This window comes from Theobroma cacao, chromosome 10 (assembly GCF_053813885.1).
Source record: "Theobroma cacao isolate CCN51 chromosome 10, ASM5381388v1, whole genome shotgun sequence".
NCBI classification, from domain to species: domain Eukaryota; kingdom Viridiplantae; phylum Streptophyta; class Magnoliopsida; order Malvales; family Malvaceae; genus Theobroma; species Theobroma cacao.
The window spans coordinates 22256594-22272613 of NC_142648.1; the positions used below are offsets into that span (position 1 = coordinate 22256594).

Sequence of the window (16020 nt, forward strand, 5' to 3'; positions counted from 1 at the left end):
ACCCCCCCCGTTCTTTCTTTTAATGAACACTCACCAACTCACAGAAAAGGCTACATTCTCAACACTAAATTCCAAATGAAATAGCCATCACATTTGCATCTTCAATTAGTACTAAATTCCACAGAGAAAGTCATGATAAAATAAGAAAATGAAATGAAGCAATTATTGTATATTTGATTGGCACGTTCCACAACTAGAGGGTAATTCATTTACTGAAAGAGCTTGATCCACGAGGTATCCCAATTGCCTTCACACATAAGGTCAAAATGCGATCCTTTCCACCTTCCAAGCTAGGATTTTTTGAGAAATGAAAGGACTGGCAACGTGGGTAGCATCGAAATTAATCTTATCCGGTGCCAGTTTTTATTGCATTGCCCCAGAAAAAAGGGAATGATTGCTTAATTGGTGTCGATAAACAAATCATCTCAACCCAGGAGCCACGGCACCTTGTTGATCTCAGAGACAAAATATGAGATTCGTTTTTCTTGCCGTATCAATTTCTTAAACTGCAGACAAAGGGCATGGATTGCAGTGACAAAGACTTCTTTAATCTCATCACATGTTAGCTTGTTAAAAAGCAAGAGATAAAGGTATCTCTCTTGTATTATTTGTTTTGAACAGAAAGAAAAGGAATTGCTTCAAGAGTTTGAAAATTGTTAATGGCAGAGATCATTCTTGTTCTGAAAGCAAACAAGAAAAGCAATCAGCAAACTCCAAAGTAATGGCTTAAAAGAGTTGGTAGATTCTCTGGGTATTCTTTTTTCAAAGTGGGTGACGAAAATCTGAGGTGAAAGTTGCACCTAAAGTGGCTAGGAAAATAGGTGGAGTCTTTTCCATGTTTCTTGAAGAAGACATTCATTCTCATGGCCAAAGTTGGATCATGTTTTCCTTTCTTCGTGTTGCACCGTCGATTTCTTATTTCGAGTGAAGTCAACTCTCTTCTTCTTCTGATTTGTCCACATTCCTCCAATTTTATTCCTAAATTAAGTTGGCTTTCCTTCATTTCTGAGTTGGTTTTCAAGTTCATCTAATGTCACAGTCTTGGAGTTTGGGTGGTAAAGTGAAGATATCATCTTTTAAGTTATGTGCAATTTAATTAGACCATACCCATTTTTTATAGGTTTCTGATAAGACCCCATTTTCATGTCATCTCTTATGAAATTGCAGGCCATGGTTTCATTAATTCTGCTATCCACCTAGTATAACTCGGCTTTGTTCTCCTTCAGACTCTTGCTCCACCAACACCTTTGCATCCCCTTCGTCTTTAGCATTTATGGATTTGAAGTACATAAAGCAATCTTTCAGGAAGAAAATATCAATTAGAGAAAAAAGATTGACGGAAGCCAATGAGAGAGGTGAGAAGAGTTTTAAGAAAGGAAAAGCCTATAGGCACCCCACTTATCGTGGTGTGAGGATGCGAAGCTGGGGGAAATGGGTGTCCGAAATACGCGAGCCAAGGAAGAAATTAAGAATTTGGCTTGGAACATTCCCTACAGCAGATATGGCAGCTCGAGCCCATGATGCGGCCTCGATGGTAATAAAAGGTGACTCGGCTTACCTGAATTTTCCTGAGTCAGCGCATGAACTTCCTCGCCCCGCCAGTTCTTCCCGCAGAGACATTCAAGAAGCTGCTAATAAGGCAGCCTATGCCATGGTTGACCAGCACAATGCCATGATTGAAGTCAAGACGGAGCCAAGTCAGGATGAGATGCCCGTTCCTCAGTCCCTTAGTACCACCACAATGTCATGCGAAACCCAGGGGTCCCCGTCTTCTCAATCGGTGGATAGTGACAGTATGTGGTTTGACCTTCCTGACCTCTCCCTGGAAGCAAATTCGAGTCATCGATTCGGTTACACTTCTTGGTGGCAACAAGCTGGAATTGACACTGAATTCCAATTTGAGGAAACAAGGGGCTGGGATAAATAGCTGATAGTCCTCTCGAGAAATCATTCGGGGTTGAAATTGTGATACCTTGCCCGTGGTTTTGTTTCAGGAATTGGGGCTATGGATATCTTCCTTGGCCAACTTTATTTCCTGTATAAAGAGTAAAGACCTTAATCTATACCCCTGAAACATGCGTGTATCATTCTATGTATTAATGGAATTTAGAATGTAATCTGAAGATTTCATTTTTCTCAGGGTCCAATGTGTTCCAGTGTATCTGGCCCTAGATTTTGAGCCCACTTTACTAGATTTGGTTAACGCTATGAAGCTTTCGAAAAAAAATATTCCTCATGATGATTGAGAGACAGAGCTTGCAGTCAAAGAATCTCTTTTCAGCGGGGCGCAGATGCAGCCTACGAGGCAGTTTGGTTTGGTTTGGTTTTTTTAAGTTTAAAGATTATAATGAAGTTTTTATAAAAAATAATAATTTTTAAATTTAAGTTAAATTTGTTTTGTAAATTTACTTTTATAAGTTTTTTTATAAATAAATTGTTTAATAAAATAATTTTTAGTTAAAATTATTATAAAATGTATTTAATAAATAATTTTCTATTAATCACAAATTTCTTTATCCACAATAAAAAAAATTAATTTTTTTAGAAATATAAAAAGTATTTTTATATATCATAAAAATTATAATTAATAATAAATTATATAAAAATAGAAATGGATAATGTTGAGATTATTTTTAATAAATGAAGACATTTTTGAAACAAAAAGAAAAATTTTCTTGAAAAGGAAGTATTTTTGAAATCCTCTCTAAAGCTTTTCTTAAAGCTCATTGTTTTAAAATATTGGTTTTAAAAAAAATTATTTTTTTAAGAACTTTTCAAAATCTTTATTTAGCTTGGCTTCTCCTTTTAATTAGAAGTGAATAAATTGAAAAAAAGTCAACCCAGAAGCTTTTTATTAAATGATGTGTTTACTCTAAACATGGGGTTCTCACACTGATTACTATTAACTCCTGAATGTTTTAAAGTCCATCTGAAGGTATGTCGATAATTGAAATATGAAATGAAATAGCAATATCTTGGTACCTGATCAGCATGTTAGAAATTCCGGTCAAGTCTGCTTCTTTATTGCTTTTCTCGATAGTTCTTGGCTAAAGTAATTTCACTTTGGTCTTGCAAAGTTAAATCTTCATTTCTTTATGCTATTCACAAAGACAAGAGTAAAATCCTTTTCTTTATCTAAAGAACGATTAGGGCTTAATAATTTAGGCTACAACAAGACGACATGATTTTGATTAAACTACATGGAATTCACATGTCTTTTCCCTTGGTCGACAATAAAGTTTAATTTGACAAGGCTAAAGAAGGAACATTAGATTACAACCATAGAGTCGCACAGCTGACTTTACTGTCTACATCTCTGTTTACTTTTTACATCAATTATTTAGCAACCTTTAATAGCCATGGACCTTGGTGGCTGAAAGGACCACAGTCCACCTTTTGACAAGTGATACCACAATATATATTAAATGCAAGCCAACATGTCACTGCCATTCTCTGATTGGACAAATTTATTAATCGATTTCAAAGTTACAAGCAGTCATGCTGGTTCTTCCTCCTCTGATCTTCTTCTTTTTCCTTTCCTTTTCTCTATAGGGGATAATTATTTAAACCATATGTATGTATTCTTCGGTTTTTTTTTTACAGGAAAAACTAAATGGATATTAAGTTAGAATGAGAATAACAATTATAACATTGACGGTAATGGTGGTAATGTTAACTAGTATGAGGCTGTTTCGATTAACAGGATTAGTCATATGTTTTATTTGAACTTGCTCTCCTGTTTTGTTATGGTGATGAGTAGAAATGTTGGGCTGTATTGTTTTGTTTTACAGCTATTGTTTTAAGATTGCTTTAAGGTGTTCTTGTTCGATGTAACTATACAATGCTGGACTTTACTGGTCTTGGCATTGCTATGCACTTTTGGATATTTTGTTATCTATTATCATTAAAAAAATTATTTATTGATTGAGTAAAAAAAAAACATTGACTGTAACCCCAGCAGCCTAAAAAAATTACATGTTATATACTTCTCATTTGTTGCTGAATTTAACAGCAAGAATTTTTCTTTTTTCTTTTTTTTTATACAAAAATGACTGGCTCCGACCTTATGCCACAAGTGTCTGAACATTATATATACAATAATGCAGCTTGACACTCAAATGGTCATACGCAAAGATGGTAAAAGAACATCCTATACATGTGCTTATGTTTACAGGGAGAGGCAAAGAGAGGTGCTGCTAATTAATTAAAGAATACGTAGCTTCTCTGCCTCTCGAGTTGGTCAGACAAATGCATCAAATTCTCTTCATTCATGTTATTTCTTCACTTGGTCAGACAAGTTGGTCAGCCAAAGAGAGTGGTTTGTATGCTTTATTGGTTCCTTATTCATGTTATTTCTTCACTTGTTTCTATCATGGTTTCTTGGTACATATGAAGTTGAAATATGCTACGTTTTTTTTTTTTCTCAAATAAAATTCATTATATTAATGACATGGCTATTAAAAGCTTCATAGTTCAAAATCTTGAATTGAAACAAAATATTCACCTAAAAGCAAGCATCGCATCAAACAAATAGCTGATCATATCCACTTATAGTTGAAATTGAATGTTCTTTATATATAGTACTATACATTAAAAATTTTTTTGATTGGCTACTATACATTAGAATTACATTGATTTAATAACTAATTTATATATAATCGTACAAAAATGTGACCATAGATTAAGAATATGATCATAAAATTTGAATACTCTCAGCTTCAATTTTGTGTTACAATTATATTTCATTTTACCAATTAAAAATATATAAGTGTAATCAAAATAATTAGCAAATCAAAATTGTAGCTATTTCTTCAACGAAATCTCACTTTCAAATTAAGAAAGAGGAGAGGACAAAAAAATAATGGACTGACAAGAACCCTAGATGCAGCAGTCAGTAGCAATCTCCAGCATAACGTTAGAGAAATGGACTTAATTTGATCCTCTGGCTAGGACCAAATGAAAGCCCCGATGTTCGGACACGATTTGGTCCCAACTCCAATTAAGTCCCAAGTACGTGGGATCCCTGCGGCCACCATCAAATTTCAAGCCTCTGACCAGCCATGCATGCAAATAAAAGTCTGGCAAAAACTGCATTTAATGCTCGGGCAAAGAAAATATGTTGAGGGAACCTTAATATTGTTGGGGCAGTAGCTGAGGTCACTGATCATCCCTCATGCCCATGTCAATGAAAACCCTAGCAAAAGCTGGTGATGAACGAGGGTCAAAAAACCCTAAAATTGGAGCAATGATGTCACTAATGCCTCATGCTGACGTAGAATAATTTGAGCAAGGTTTTGTGATTTTTATCTTTGGGATTATCATGGAGTAACTTTTGTTTGTTTAATAACAAAAGATGCATGCAATGATCTTTTTTGTTTTTTTTCTTAGTTTGATGTTTATATTCTTAAGATTTTGGAAGTTATTACAAGGTAATATGATGATAGTCAATCTTCATACATAACAAGATTTATAGTCTTATTTTATATAGAACAAACATATTTGAATTGATGTTGCATGTTGGACCTTCATGTAATTTTTTTTATTTGGCATGATATGATTTAGCTTTTATGATCTATAATTATATTTGAATTATAACAAATTAGAAGAAATAAATAGTACAAGCTACCAACAAGTAAAATGGAACCTAAATTTTATGCAGAGTACTCCTTTAATGGTTTTGGATCAGAATGCTTGGTCAATAAGAGAAATATATAGTTCCGGTCATAGTCACTTTTCAGATAAACACTAGCATAGACTATGCTATGCTAAGATAAATACTAGCATAGACTATTAATTAATTATCTAATGAAAGCTTTGTTCTTTTAAATTCTATCGTACAAGCAAAAGAAAATGAAATAAAAATAATATATAGTAGTACACTTGGTTATTACCAGAAACAAGTTAGAAAATACCAAAAAAGATATTCAAGATGAGATTTTTTGTTTTGATAAGATATATATTATGAAAAATCTCACAAGGATTTAAAATATCAAATTTATTGCATCCATATGTCATGATAAGTTGAATCCAAGGGTTGAGATCTTACAATCCATCATTTTTTTGAAGTCAACTTTATCGGTTTATTTTACTTATTATCACCATCTATATTTATAGGTTAAATTCAATATATGTTGATAATAAGTTAATAATGATAAATGTTCCTCAATATTAATAAAAAGTAATAGAGGTGAGTCAAATGCGTGATTAATACAGCAAATATAAAAGAAAATTCATGACAAGATTTGAGAGTATAAATGTATCAATTATTCAAGACCCACAGGTCACAAGAAATTGTTAAATTTTGAGAAAATTAAATTAGTTGTTGAAATCTTCTAACTGCTAACACTATAGCGTTTTGATTCAATCCTAATTTTATTCATGTAGAGATGGCTGTTTGTTTGTGGTGGAAACGTGGAATCTAAAGATATTTTTACCCTAAACAGCTAAAACGTAGTCGTTTATCAGCCTGTATACTATCCTTCCCTATTTTTGTTCATGCTGCTGCAGTTTTCACTGTCAAGTCCTTTGACCGAATAAAACAATTCATTGCTAAGATAAGCAAAGCAGCAGCGATGGAAAAGCTACTGAAACACCAAGACCTTCAAAGCAAACAAAGAGCCCAATAGAGACAGTCCCCGGAGAGTTTCCTTGTAAAGGCATCCTCTTTTACACTGCCGTAGTTTCAATATTCTCATCAGACAATGCATATTCAAAATTAAACAACAAAAACTTTCTTCTTCTTGTCAGTGAATGGGTATTTATTTTTTTATGGATGCTTGTTATGCATTAGCAATAAAACGTTCAAACAGAAGAAGATGAGGTAAATTAAGGACAGCGACATTTCATAGTCATAGCTTAGAGGATGTCATTGATTCAACAAAAGTCATCAATCGTCAAGGGAAATCGTATATCTTAAAACAGCTAAAAAAACAAAAGTAAAATTCCCTCCAATTAAACGTTGAATCATTGCATATAACCAATGAAAATATCAGAGGACAAATGCCCGGTTCAACCATATATGTTTGTCTCATAAAGGGAATCAGCTGTGCTCTGTGCAATGAATTACCAAAGGTAACAGTAGGACATGATATTCTCAAAAGTCTTCGTGATCAAACCCAAAGAAAACAGCTTGGAATATATTTTGCCTCAAGTTTCTGGATGCTGAGATCTTAACCATAGCTACTGGAATGCCCTAAACCATGTAAGGATGGAGTTTAATTTTAATTTGCCTTCATTCTGTTCAGTCATCTGGCAGCTGTAGCTCAAATGTTTAGCACAAACCCATTGTTATTCATCAGAAATGCTGCTTACAAACAAGCATTCAAACTTACATATATAAATCTTCATTTAAAGTAGCCTAATAGTGATTCAAACTACAAAAAAAAAAAAATTTTGGACAAAAATATTTTTTTGAAAAACAAAATTCTGACGGAAATTTATTTTGACTTTTTTCAAAGGATTTTCTTCAATAAAAAATTTTCATTGAAAATCCCGTCAGATATTGATTTGATGCAAAAAAAATTTACTCCCGTCAAACTTTCCAATGGATTTCAATTGGAATTTTCTAATAGAAAAATAATCTATTAGAATTCCATCGGAAAGTTTAAGGCACCAAAAAAATTTAAAATTTGCTAAATTTTTCATTGAAAAAACCCATTACCAACGAAATATTTCGTAAAAAAATTCCATCCATATTACTATTTTTTAAAATTTTTATTTAAAATATATTAAGAATTTTTTAAAATTTTATTAATCCTTTATAGGAAATATATTAATAAAATTAAATATATACATACTAAGTTTTATAATATTAAAAATTTAAATATGTTTTCCTTTGCTTATTACCTTTGTATTTACTAGGATGGTGCCCGTAACTACGCTACGAAAAATGTCATAGAAAATATAGATTATGTTATATTGGATTTCAATTTGGTACCTTTGAAAGATAAATTGGTATTAATTGCAAAAAGTTATTTGCTTTAGTTTTAATCATAGGAAAATTGGTAGAGGATAAATTTTTTTCAATAGTATATATAACAGCAACAGTTTCGTAAGTAAAAGAGACAATAAACTAATCAAAAGGGAACACTATAAGCAAATCAAATTGTCAAAACAAAAAAGTTCTTATTTTGGATAAACAAAATGATCACACTATTAGATAACTGTCAAATGTCTTTTTCTCATTTGTTTGGTTTTTGTTGTTGTGCTGCTTCTCCTAGACCTTTTATATACATAAAAAGATAAAATCTGTTTAGCGTCTAATTTTTTATAAGCTTTTAAGGCCTATTTTTCCTCTAGTTGATGTGAATTGAAACATAAAATTGTAGATGCTGATGTTGTCTCTAAATTTGTTACTCTTATTATCTCCTTTATAATCTAATAAAAAATGTAAAAAATTAGGTGTAGGCCTAAATGATGGTAATTGAACCGTACCTTGTTGACAGCACAATGTAAATGTACAATACCTTATCCTTTGACTTGTTTCAACTCTTTCTTCATACCACGTAAGAGCATTACAAAATGGACAGTGCAAGTTTGGTCTTCCAAAGTTTAATATTATGTTGCATCTTCCTATTATGTAAAAAAAATAAAACAATGTCATTCTCGCAAGCATTCTAACACTATCACTTTTAATAAAACATTGTTGCAAGTAAAACGTTACTTACTTCAATGGCCATCGTTCCTTAACAGAATTAATGTATCAATGCTTTGTTCATGTCTATAATACTCAGAATTTGGAACTGCATGAATACCTTAATGTTTTTGAAAATTACAAAAAGTATGCATAAGTAAATTTACTTTTTAACTACAAATTAGTTGTATAATAATGAAATAAATAAGCAAAAAAAGTAAAAGAATTGAAAATATTGAAACATACCTTCTACATCATTTCTTCTTTCTGTACTACTGATTGAAGGTACAGACTGTATAAAGGAACAATATGTTATGGGTACATCATAAAGGCTTTGTACACTCATTCTTTCTGTATAACTGGTTGAAAGAACAGACTGTTTAAAACGTAAATCCATGACGGGCACATCAATTAGGTTTCTTTCAATAATAAAATTACCTTCAACAGTCACATTGCTCATAGTTTAAATGACATTCTCATTCGTTACTACATCGCTTTGTTCCATAGAAAACAACAAAGATTGATTATCAACAATAGGTACATCATAAAATATTTCATTGAAATCACTACTATGGTTTAAACAATGATTATTCTGTTCATGTCTTCTTTTTTTTTCTCATACCTTCATTTGACATTGTATCTGTGTATTATGCACAGATGTAATACATCAATTGCTATGAAAGTGCTATACATATATGAAAGTTAAACAATCAATTAATGTTATTTTTAAACAAAAAATAAAATTGGTTATTGAACCAACAATAATCTACAATTTTATGATTAATATAACTATAGAGGTAAGTTTTTAAAATATAAACCATATCTCTTTGATATAAAAATGCATTAGCTATTCTACTATTTTGCTGGTCATGATTGCTATGCAAGTGTTTTTCAAATGCGGAAATCTTACTCATAAGATCTCTTTTACTTTTGACAAAGATGGCATGCATTTAGTTAAGTTGTTACATTTATATTGCTCATTTATTGTTACCTATCTCAATGTGCAACGAGATAAGAATTATTATATATTTTGACATGCAGAGAAATGTTCCTATGCTCGCTATTATTTATAATCAGTTTTCACGGTTAAGATTTAAAGAAAATTTTTTACTACTAACCATGTCTCTTTTATCCTTTTGTTGACTGATCAGAATTTTCCAATAACAATGAAACATTAATGCAATGACCCATTTGACTAAACCCAAACAAAAATATAAATATGAACTCCAAAATTCAACTTTGAAATAATAACTTAAATAGCTAATTAGATCATTCAATATCAAACTAAAAATAGTAAAAATATAAAATTACACATTGAAACAAACAAAATAGGACAATAATCGTACCTTTATATGTAAAGTATCAAAAATAGTAATACCAAAAATGATAATTCTGCAACAAAAGAAAAAAATCAAACAATTAGAAAAAAGTCTACTGGATCCTAAAATTAAGTAATCAATTCATTAGCAAAATACCTACTAAGTGAAAGTACAAAAATTTGATTTATTCTGATTTAATTTTTTCTATCTAACTTCATTGCATGTCAATCCAACTAATTTGAAATGTAGAAATATTTATTCAATCCTACTTTTCTAAGGTAAAGAAAAGTCCTATCAGCACAATTACTAAAAATGATTTCTTTTATCGACAATTGAATGATTTTTTAAAGGTAATATCATATAAATTAAACCTAAGAAATTAAGATCTTTGCAACTCTAACTATTGATGTTGAAGGCATAATAACACATGGCAAATCTAAATTATCCCACACTATAGTTCACATACATAAAGGTGACTTGCAGGAAAGGAAAATACTATCACCTAATTATAAAGGATTACGTGTTTTGCATGCTGAACTCTTTCTGTAATCTCCAACAAAATCAATATTAATAACCAAGGCATGTTAGACATGCAGTTTCTACTTTGCAAATCTACCATATGGTATCTTTTCTGTTCTGATCTTTTTTAAATTCACACACAGGCTATGAAACTTCAAGCAGTATCAACATGCATGAATTAGTGCTTTCATGAGGAAATGGATGCACTCTACTCCAACAGTGTGTCTAAAACAAAAATTGTCGGCTAGAGAAGTAGTATTCATTTTAGACCAAAATGTCGGACAAAAGATCTATTGAACCTATAGAAAGATTGTTTTTGTACTCTTAAGCAATTGTTGTTCTTATGAATCTACTGATATAAGGATTTTGCAATATATATAACAGCAGAGTCTTGTTGAAAACACAAAATGGAAGGCTATGTAGCAATGAAGGGAATTCTAAAAGGGAATAACCATGGAATGCAATACTTGATTGCTTAATCTTAATTTTACCATTAAGTTTTGGTTATGAGGGCTCTTCTTTGACATGATTAAGCTAGAAGATTACATCTTTAATATGCTAATCTATGAAAAGTTATACATGTTTAATATTTTCTTCTTACTCTAAAAATGAATTAATATTTATATATAAATGGGATTTCAACACCTGCCTTTGGGCTATACAATAAATAGAAAGCCATTAATTATAAATGTCTATTTGGTCTAAAATAAAAATATAAAAAAATGATTAAACATGATAATATGGAGTGACATAAAAGTGCTTATAAACTTGTCTATGCTTATACATGCATAGGAGACAAAACAACTAACCATGATGTAATTAACAAAAAATTGTAAATAAATTTATACGTGCACTCTCTCTTATGAATAGAAAGGAAAAAAAGCAATCAAATATTTTTTAAAATTAATATCAATTTATCTATTTCTCTACAAATAATATATTTTTTAAAAATATCAAATTGAAATCCAATACAACATAATTTATATTTTATGTAAAATCTTCCGTAACAGAGTTACAAGCATCATCCTAATATACTTAATACTCTTATAAAACCCAATTATATTGAATTACTTTATTATATAGTATGATTCATAAAAAAAATATATTGAATTACTTAATACTCCCATAAAAAAATAATTTGTGTATTTGATTATATATATTTTAATATATAGCATGGTTCATCTTTTAGATGGAAAAGGGTTATAATTATATTGAATTACTTTTATAAGAAAATGATTTACTCTCTATGTAATATTAAAATGATACTCTGTGTAGAACTTCCCGAGTCGTGGCAGCACTAATCGCCGCTTGGCAATATCAAGACCTTGTCGTGGTAAGGAAAAAGAAAAAAGAAAAAAACGAAAACAAAATTAATTTCCGCCGATGGCTTGGCAAATTCAGTGCACTGCTTCATCACCACCCGCTTCTCCTCCGCCCTTCACACCGAAATGTTTGCCTCCCCGTTCTCTGTTTTTTACTCTCTCTGCCACTAGCTCTTCACGTTTCTGCCCTCCCCACATGCCGTCCCTTAGGTCTGTCACTTGCTCCTTATCCGCCGTCGAATCTCCCACCTCCACGGCCGGTCTTGACGATTCCAAGACCCCTCTCCTTGAAGTCAAAGGTTTGACTGCTGTGATTGCTGAGACGAAACAGGAAATCCTAAAAGGCGTTAACCTCGTCGTTCACCAAGGAGAGGTAAACAAATTTTTTTTTCTTCTAATTTTGAAGAATAAGTGAATTGAGAGCTCGTTTAATTTGTATGAAGTTTCTCGTATTAGACCCAGAGTTTGAAGAAGAAAAAGAATTAATTGGTTTGTTTATTTTGATTAGATTCATGCTATAATGGGAAAGAATGGCTCCGGGAAGAGTACATTTTCTAAGGTTAGTTGTTGTTTCACATGTATGTAAATTTTAATCTTTTTCCTTATCTTGAGTAAATATTTACTAAAATCAGATTAGTGTTGTTGGAGTTTAAAAACTCGACAAATGGATTTAAAAGCTTGTCATTTGTTCATTAAGCTAAAAATGTCTGCTTAAAATTTTTCTTATTTATAATTACATCGTGGCATGTGTTTGAATTTTCTGCTGGTGCAGGATAATTATCCTACTAATATTGGTTTAAATTTGTTGAGTTAGTAAGTTGAAATCAGGTTGGTTTATGAATTGTTTATCAGAACGTCTTGATATAACTTATCCATTGTAGGTTCTTGTTGGGCATCCTGATTATGAGGTGACCGGAGGCAGTGTTGTGTTTAAAGGGGAGAATTTGCTTGACATGGAGCCGGAGGAAAGGTCTCTTGCCGGACTTTTCATGAGTTTCCAGGCTCCAATTGAGATCCCAGGTGTCAACAATATTGACTTCTTGCACATGGCCTACAATGCTCGAAGGAAAAAACTTGGTGAGCCGGAGCTTGGTCCACTTGAGGTATATGGACTCCCTTTTTGCACCTTTACCTTGTATGAAGTAACTTGCAAGTGCATGGTTGAGATTTTCTTCTTGTTCTTCCTGTTTAATCAATAACAAAACTTTTCTGGAAAGATCAAAGTTTCCCATGGCTAGGCTACTTCTATATGGTTATTTCTTCTAATTTAAAAGCTCATAATTATAAGGAAAACGCCATAGCCATGTTTATTTTCTTATTGATTTTAATCGTTACTTAATTTTATCTTGCAGTTCTATGCTTATATATATCCTAAACTCGATCTTGTGAACATGAAGACTGATTTCCTTAATAGAAATGTCAATGAAGGATTTAGTGGAGGTGAAAGAAAGCGCAATGAGATTTTACAGCTTGCGGTAATATGATATAATTTCTTCTTGGTGTTTATTGTGGAATAGTTTTGTGTGTTTCATATGTTATGCCAGTGGAATATCTTTATTTCTCAATGGAGGTGTCTTGGCCCTCATTTGTTGTTGACAACTTACATACCCATGGATGGTTCCTTTCATATTAAGAATATATAACATAGGCCAACTCCTTTTGGATTAGTGGTCACCAACCACTTGTTGTAGACATTATGCCCTGGGTTAAATTCATGCTGCCCTTCTGTCCTAAGAGAGAAATAGTGAGTTATAATTGTGACATTTAGAGAATATTATAGTTGTTTGGTCCCTAATTTCTCCAAAGAGAAAAAAAAGACTTTTACTTTGTTTATGATTTTTTTATTTGTTTCTTAGAGTCAGACACCAAGGAGTTCTAAAGTTGCTATAGTCTGTGGGGGAATGTAAAACTAGCATAGTTGTAAACTTTAATAAGAGAAAAAAATATTCTGCACAATTAATGCTTCTACTGAAAATGTGGTCTTAAATATCTTAGGACTGAGTTTACTTGACATGCGTCTGCAAAATTAATGCTTCTACTGAAAATGTGGTCTTAAATATCTGGATCTTCTTTGTTATTTAGCTTCTCTAGTAATTTTTTAATGTGCAGGTCTGAAAAATTTAAAAATTGAAAAAAGGAAAAAAGGATGAGTTGTAACTTGATTATTTATCTTTCTTTTGATGGGCTTCTAAATTATTATGACTTATTAGAAGGGGAAGAGAAAAAGGGAGGAGGGGGGGTTACTTTGTGGGTTATTTCAATGCATAGAAGCTAAGAAAATCAATTTTGTTTATCATCTCTGTATTCACTTCTTAAATGTTCTAGGTTCTAGGGGCAGACTTGGCTATACTAGATGAAATAGACTCTGGCTTGGATATTGATGCCCTTCGAGATGTAGCAAAAGCAGTGAATGGGCTTTTGACTCCGAAGAACTCCGTTTTGATGATCACTCATTATCGACGTCTTTTGGAGGTTATAAAACCAACATGCATCCATATTATGGTGAGTCATTTAAAAATTCAAAGCAGTGATCATGTGGATACTCTCTGTATGTTGATTTCCTTTTTCATGGGAAAGTAGTGAATATGGCTGCATCCTGTTAAGCCTTCACACCTAATCACGAAGCTCTTTTTCCTGGCAACATGTATGGTTGGTGCTTTCTGATATCCTTTTAAGTTTTAAAAAAATATCAAACTCTAAAATAAGTCAGTAACTGACATAATAGTAAGCGGCAGCAATGTTTGGTTGAACTATAAACGTTGTGTACATTGGCTCACATTCATGATTTCGGTGATCATCAAGTTAACTTATGTTTTATAGTTCCATATTTCTCTGTTGTTTCCAATTGTTGTTAATAATGTGATGCCCTAATGGATGAGTCTATCTGATTATATTCATAGATAAGCTATCATTAATCATCTTTTTGTATGCTTTGATTAGGCTTTGGAAGCATTTTGAAATAGTATTGGATGTAATAAAGTTGAGAAGTTTGTTTTGCTTAGCTTAACAGAGTTCCCTAACTTTTTTGTCTTTATTAGTTTTCGGTATGCCCTAATGTCTATAGTTCTTTGCTTGTGTCTATTTTTAATACTAACTTTTGTATACTTTAGATTTCAACTTGTGTTCTTGATGTATGCTAGTATCTATCTGTTCGGCATATTACTAAAGAAAATTTGTTATCCTATGATCAAAAAAAAAAATGTTTTAATTTGATGTTTTCAGGAGGATGGAAGAATCATAAAAACAGGAGATAGCTCCTTAGCCAAAGTTCTTGAGGAGAAAGGCTATACTTCAATTTCTGCTGAATAGCATACAATCCTTAATTGGTACACTTTCTGTCGACTACTATCTGTTTGATTCAAGTCAAACTTGCTATACCATTGTTGAAGCCATTTAGCTTAGTTATTTCTGCTGCCGTTCCAAAGTGTTGTACATCATTAATTAGGAAGGAGTCTGGTAAAATTTCTCTACACTGAATCAGGTTCCAACATCATCTTAAGGGAGCATGGAGTGTGCCTGCAATGTTGCCCTCATAGGGTTTTGGTTTTCATATTTAACCTCATGCTTTGGCATGTAAATTTGAGGGTTTCCCACCTTTTTCCCTCATTGGGATGGGGTGTTAGGATTTTCAGAAAGACAACTTTATTTTTATGTGAGTACTGTTGAGTGTTGACCATATCTATGGTCAATGCTTTACCAAGTTGGATCTATTTTTCGGCTGAAAGTCAGATATGGAAATAATAACTATAGTCTGATTGTATTTGATTAAGGAGATATTTGCACAGAAATGATTACAGTCCAATTGGAGCTACAATTCCACTGTCTTCTGAATTCAAAAACAGGTCTAACTATCTTTTCCAAGCCTTTTCCCAGTTTCCTTTGGGGATAGGATTTTTACTCCTAGATTTCCAAAGCAGCTTAACAGTAATATATCCATGTATGTGGTTAATAAGGAATATAAATTTTTTATTGATTATGTTACTAAACTGTTGTATAATATTATGAGGAAGCAATACCATAAAAAAACAACAATATTTTATCACTATTTAAAGGTATATTACTACTTAAAATTCATTAATTTATTTATTGAATTATTAATTTTAATAATATAAAAAAATTTAACAAAAAAATTTGTATTGTCAAATATTCTCAAACAGCAATCTAGAGTCATTATTTTTATTTTTAATTAAAATTTAATAATTCTTGTCACCAAATGAATTGAGCTTTC

At 31.8% G+C, this 16020-nt stretch overlaps 1 protein-coding gene and 1 pseudogene across 4 annotated transcripts; both read left to right on the forward strand.

Moving 5' to 3' along the window:
• The first annotated feature begins 903 nt into the window (after positions 1-903).
• LOC18586916 (ethylene-responsive transcription factor ERF039 pseudogene) lies at positions 904-2227 on the forward strand (annotated as a pseudogene). Its single transcript, XR_016028827.1, has 2 exons — positions 904-1055; positions 1168-2227. The product of XR_016028827.1 is annotated as an ethylene-responsive transcription factor ERF039 pseudogene (transcript).
• Positions 2228-11733: 9506 nt separating this feature from the next.
• Positions 11734-15561, forward strand: NAP7 (non-intrinsic ABC protein 7). Of its 3 annotated transcripts, XM_007010505.3 has the most exons (7): positions 11735-12165; positions 12301-12351; positions 12674-12895; positions 13145-13267; positions 14118-14294; positions 15015-15118; positions 15274-15561. In XM_007010505.3, the coding sequence occupies exons 1-6, from the start codon at positions 11854-11856 to the stop codon at positions 15099-15101; spliced, it is 972 nt and encodes a 323-aa protein (XP_007010567.3). In that variant the 5' UTR covers positions 11735-11853; the 3' UTR covers positions 15102-15118; positions 15274-15561. The 3 variants fall into 3 exon arrangements, with proteins under 3 accessions (XP_017985121.2, XP_007010567.3, XP_017985120.2); XM_018129631.2 differs by having other exon boundaries at positions 15015-15561; XM_018129632.2 differs by lacking the exon at positions 13145-13267 and having other exon boundaries at positions 11734-12165; positions 15015-15561.
• The last annotated feature ends 459 nt before the right edge of the window (positions 15562-16020 follow it).

Excerpts from the sequence above, each read along its gene's own strand:
- NAP7 (XM_018129631.2), top strand. The coding sequence starts at position 11,854 with ATGGCTTGGCAAATTCAGTGCACTGCTTCATCACCACCCGCTTCTCCT. Across the intron at positions 12,166-12,300 it reads TCGTCGTTCACCAAGGAGAG|ATTCATGCTATAATGGGAAA; the intron begins GTAAACAAATTT and ends TATTTTGATTAG. Across the intron at positions 12,896-13,144 it reads CGGAGCTTGGTCCACTTGAG|TTCTATGCTTATATATATCC; the intron begins GTATATGGACTC and ends TTTATCTTGCAG.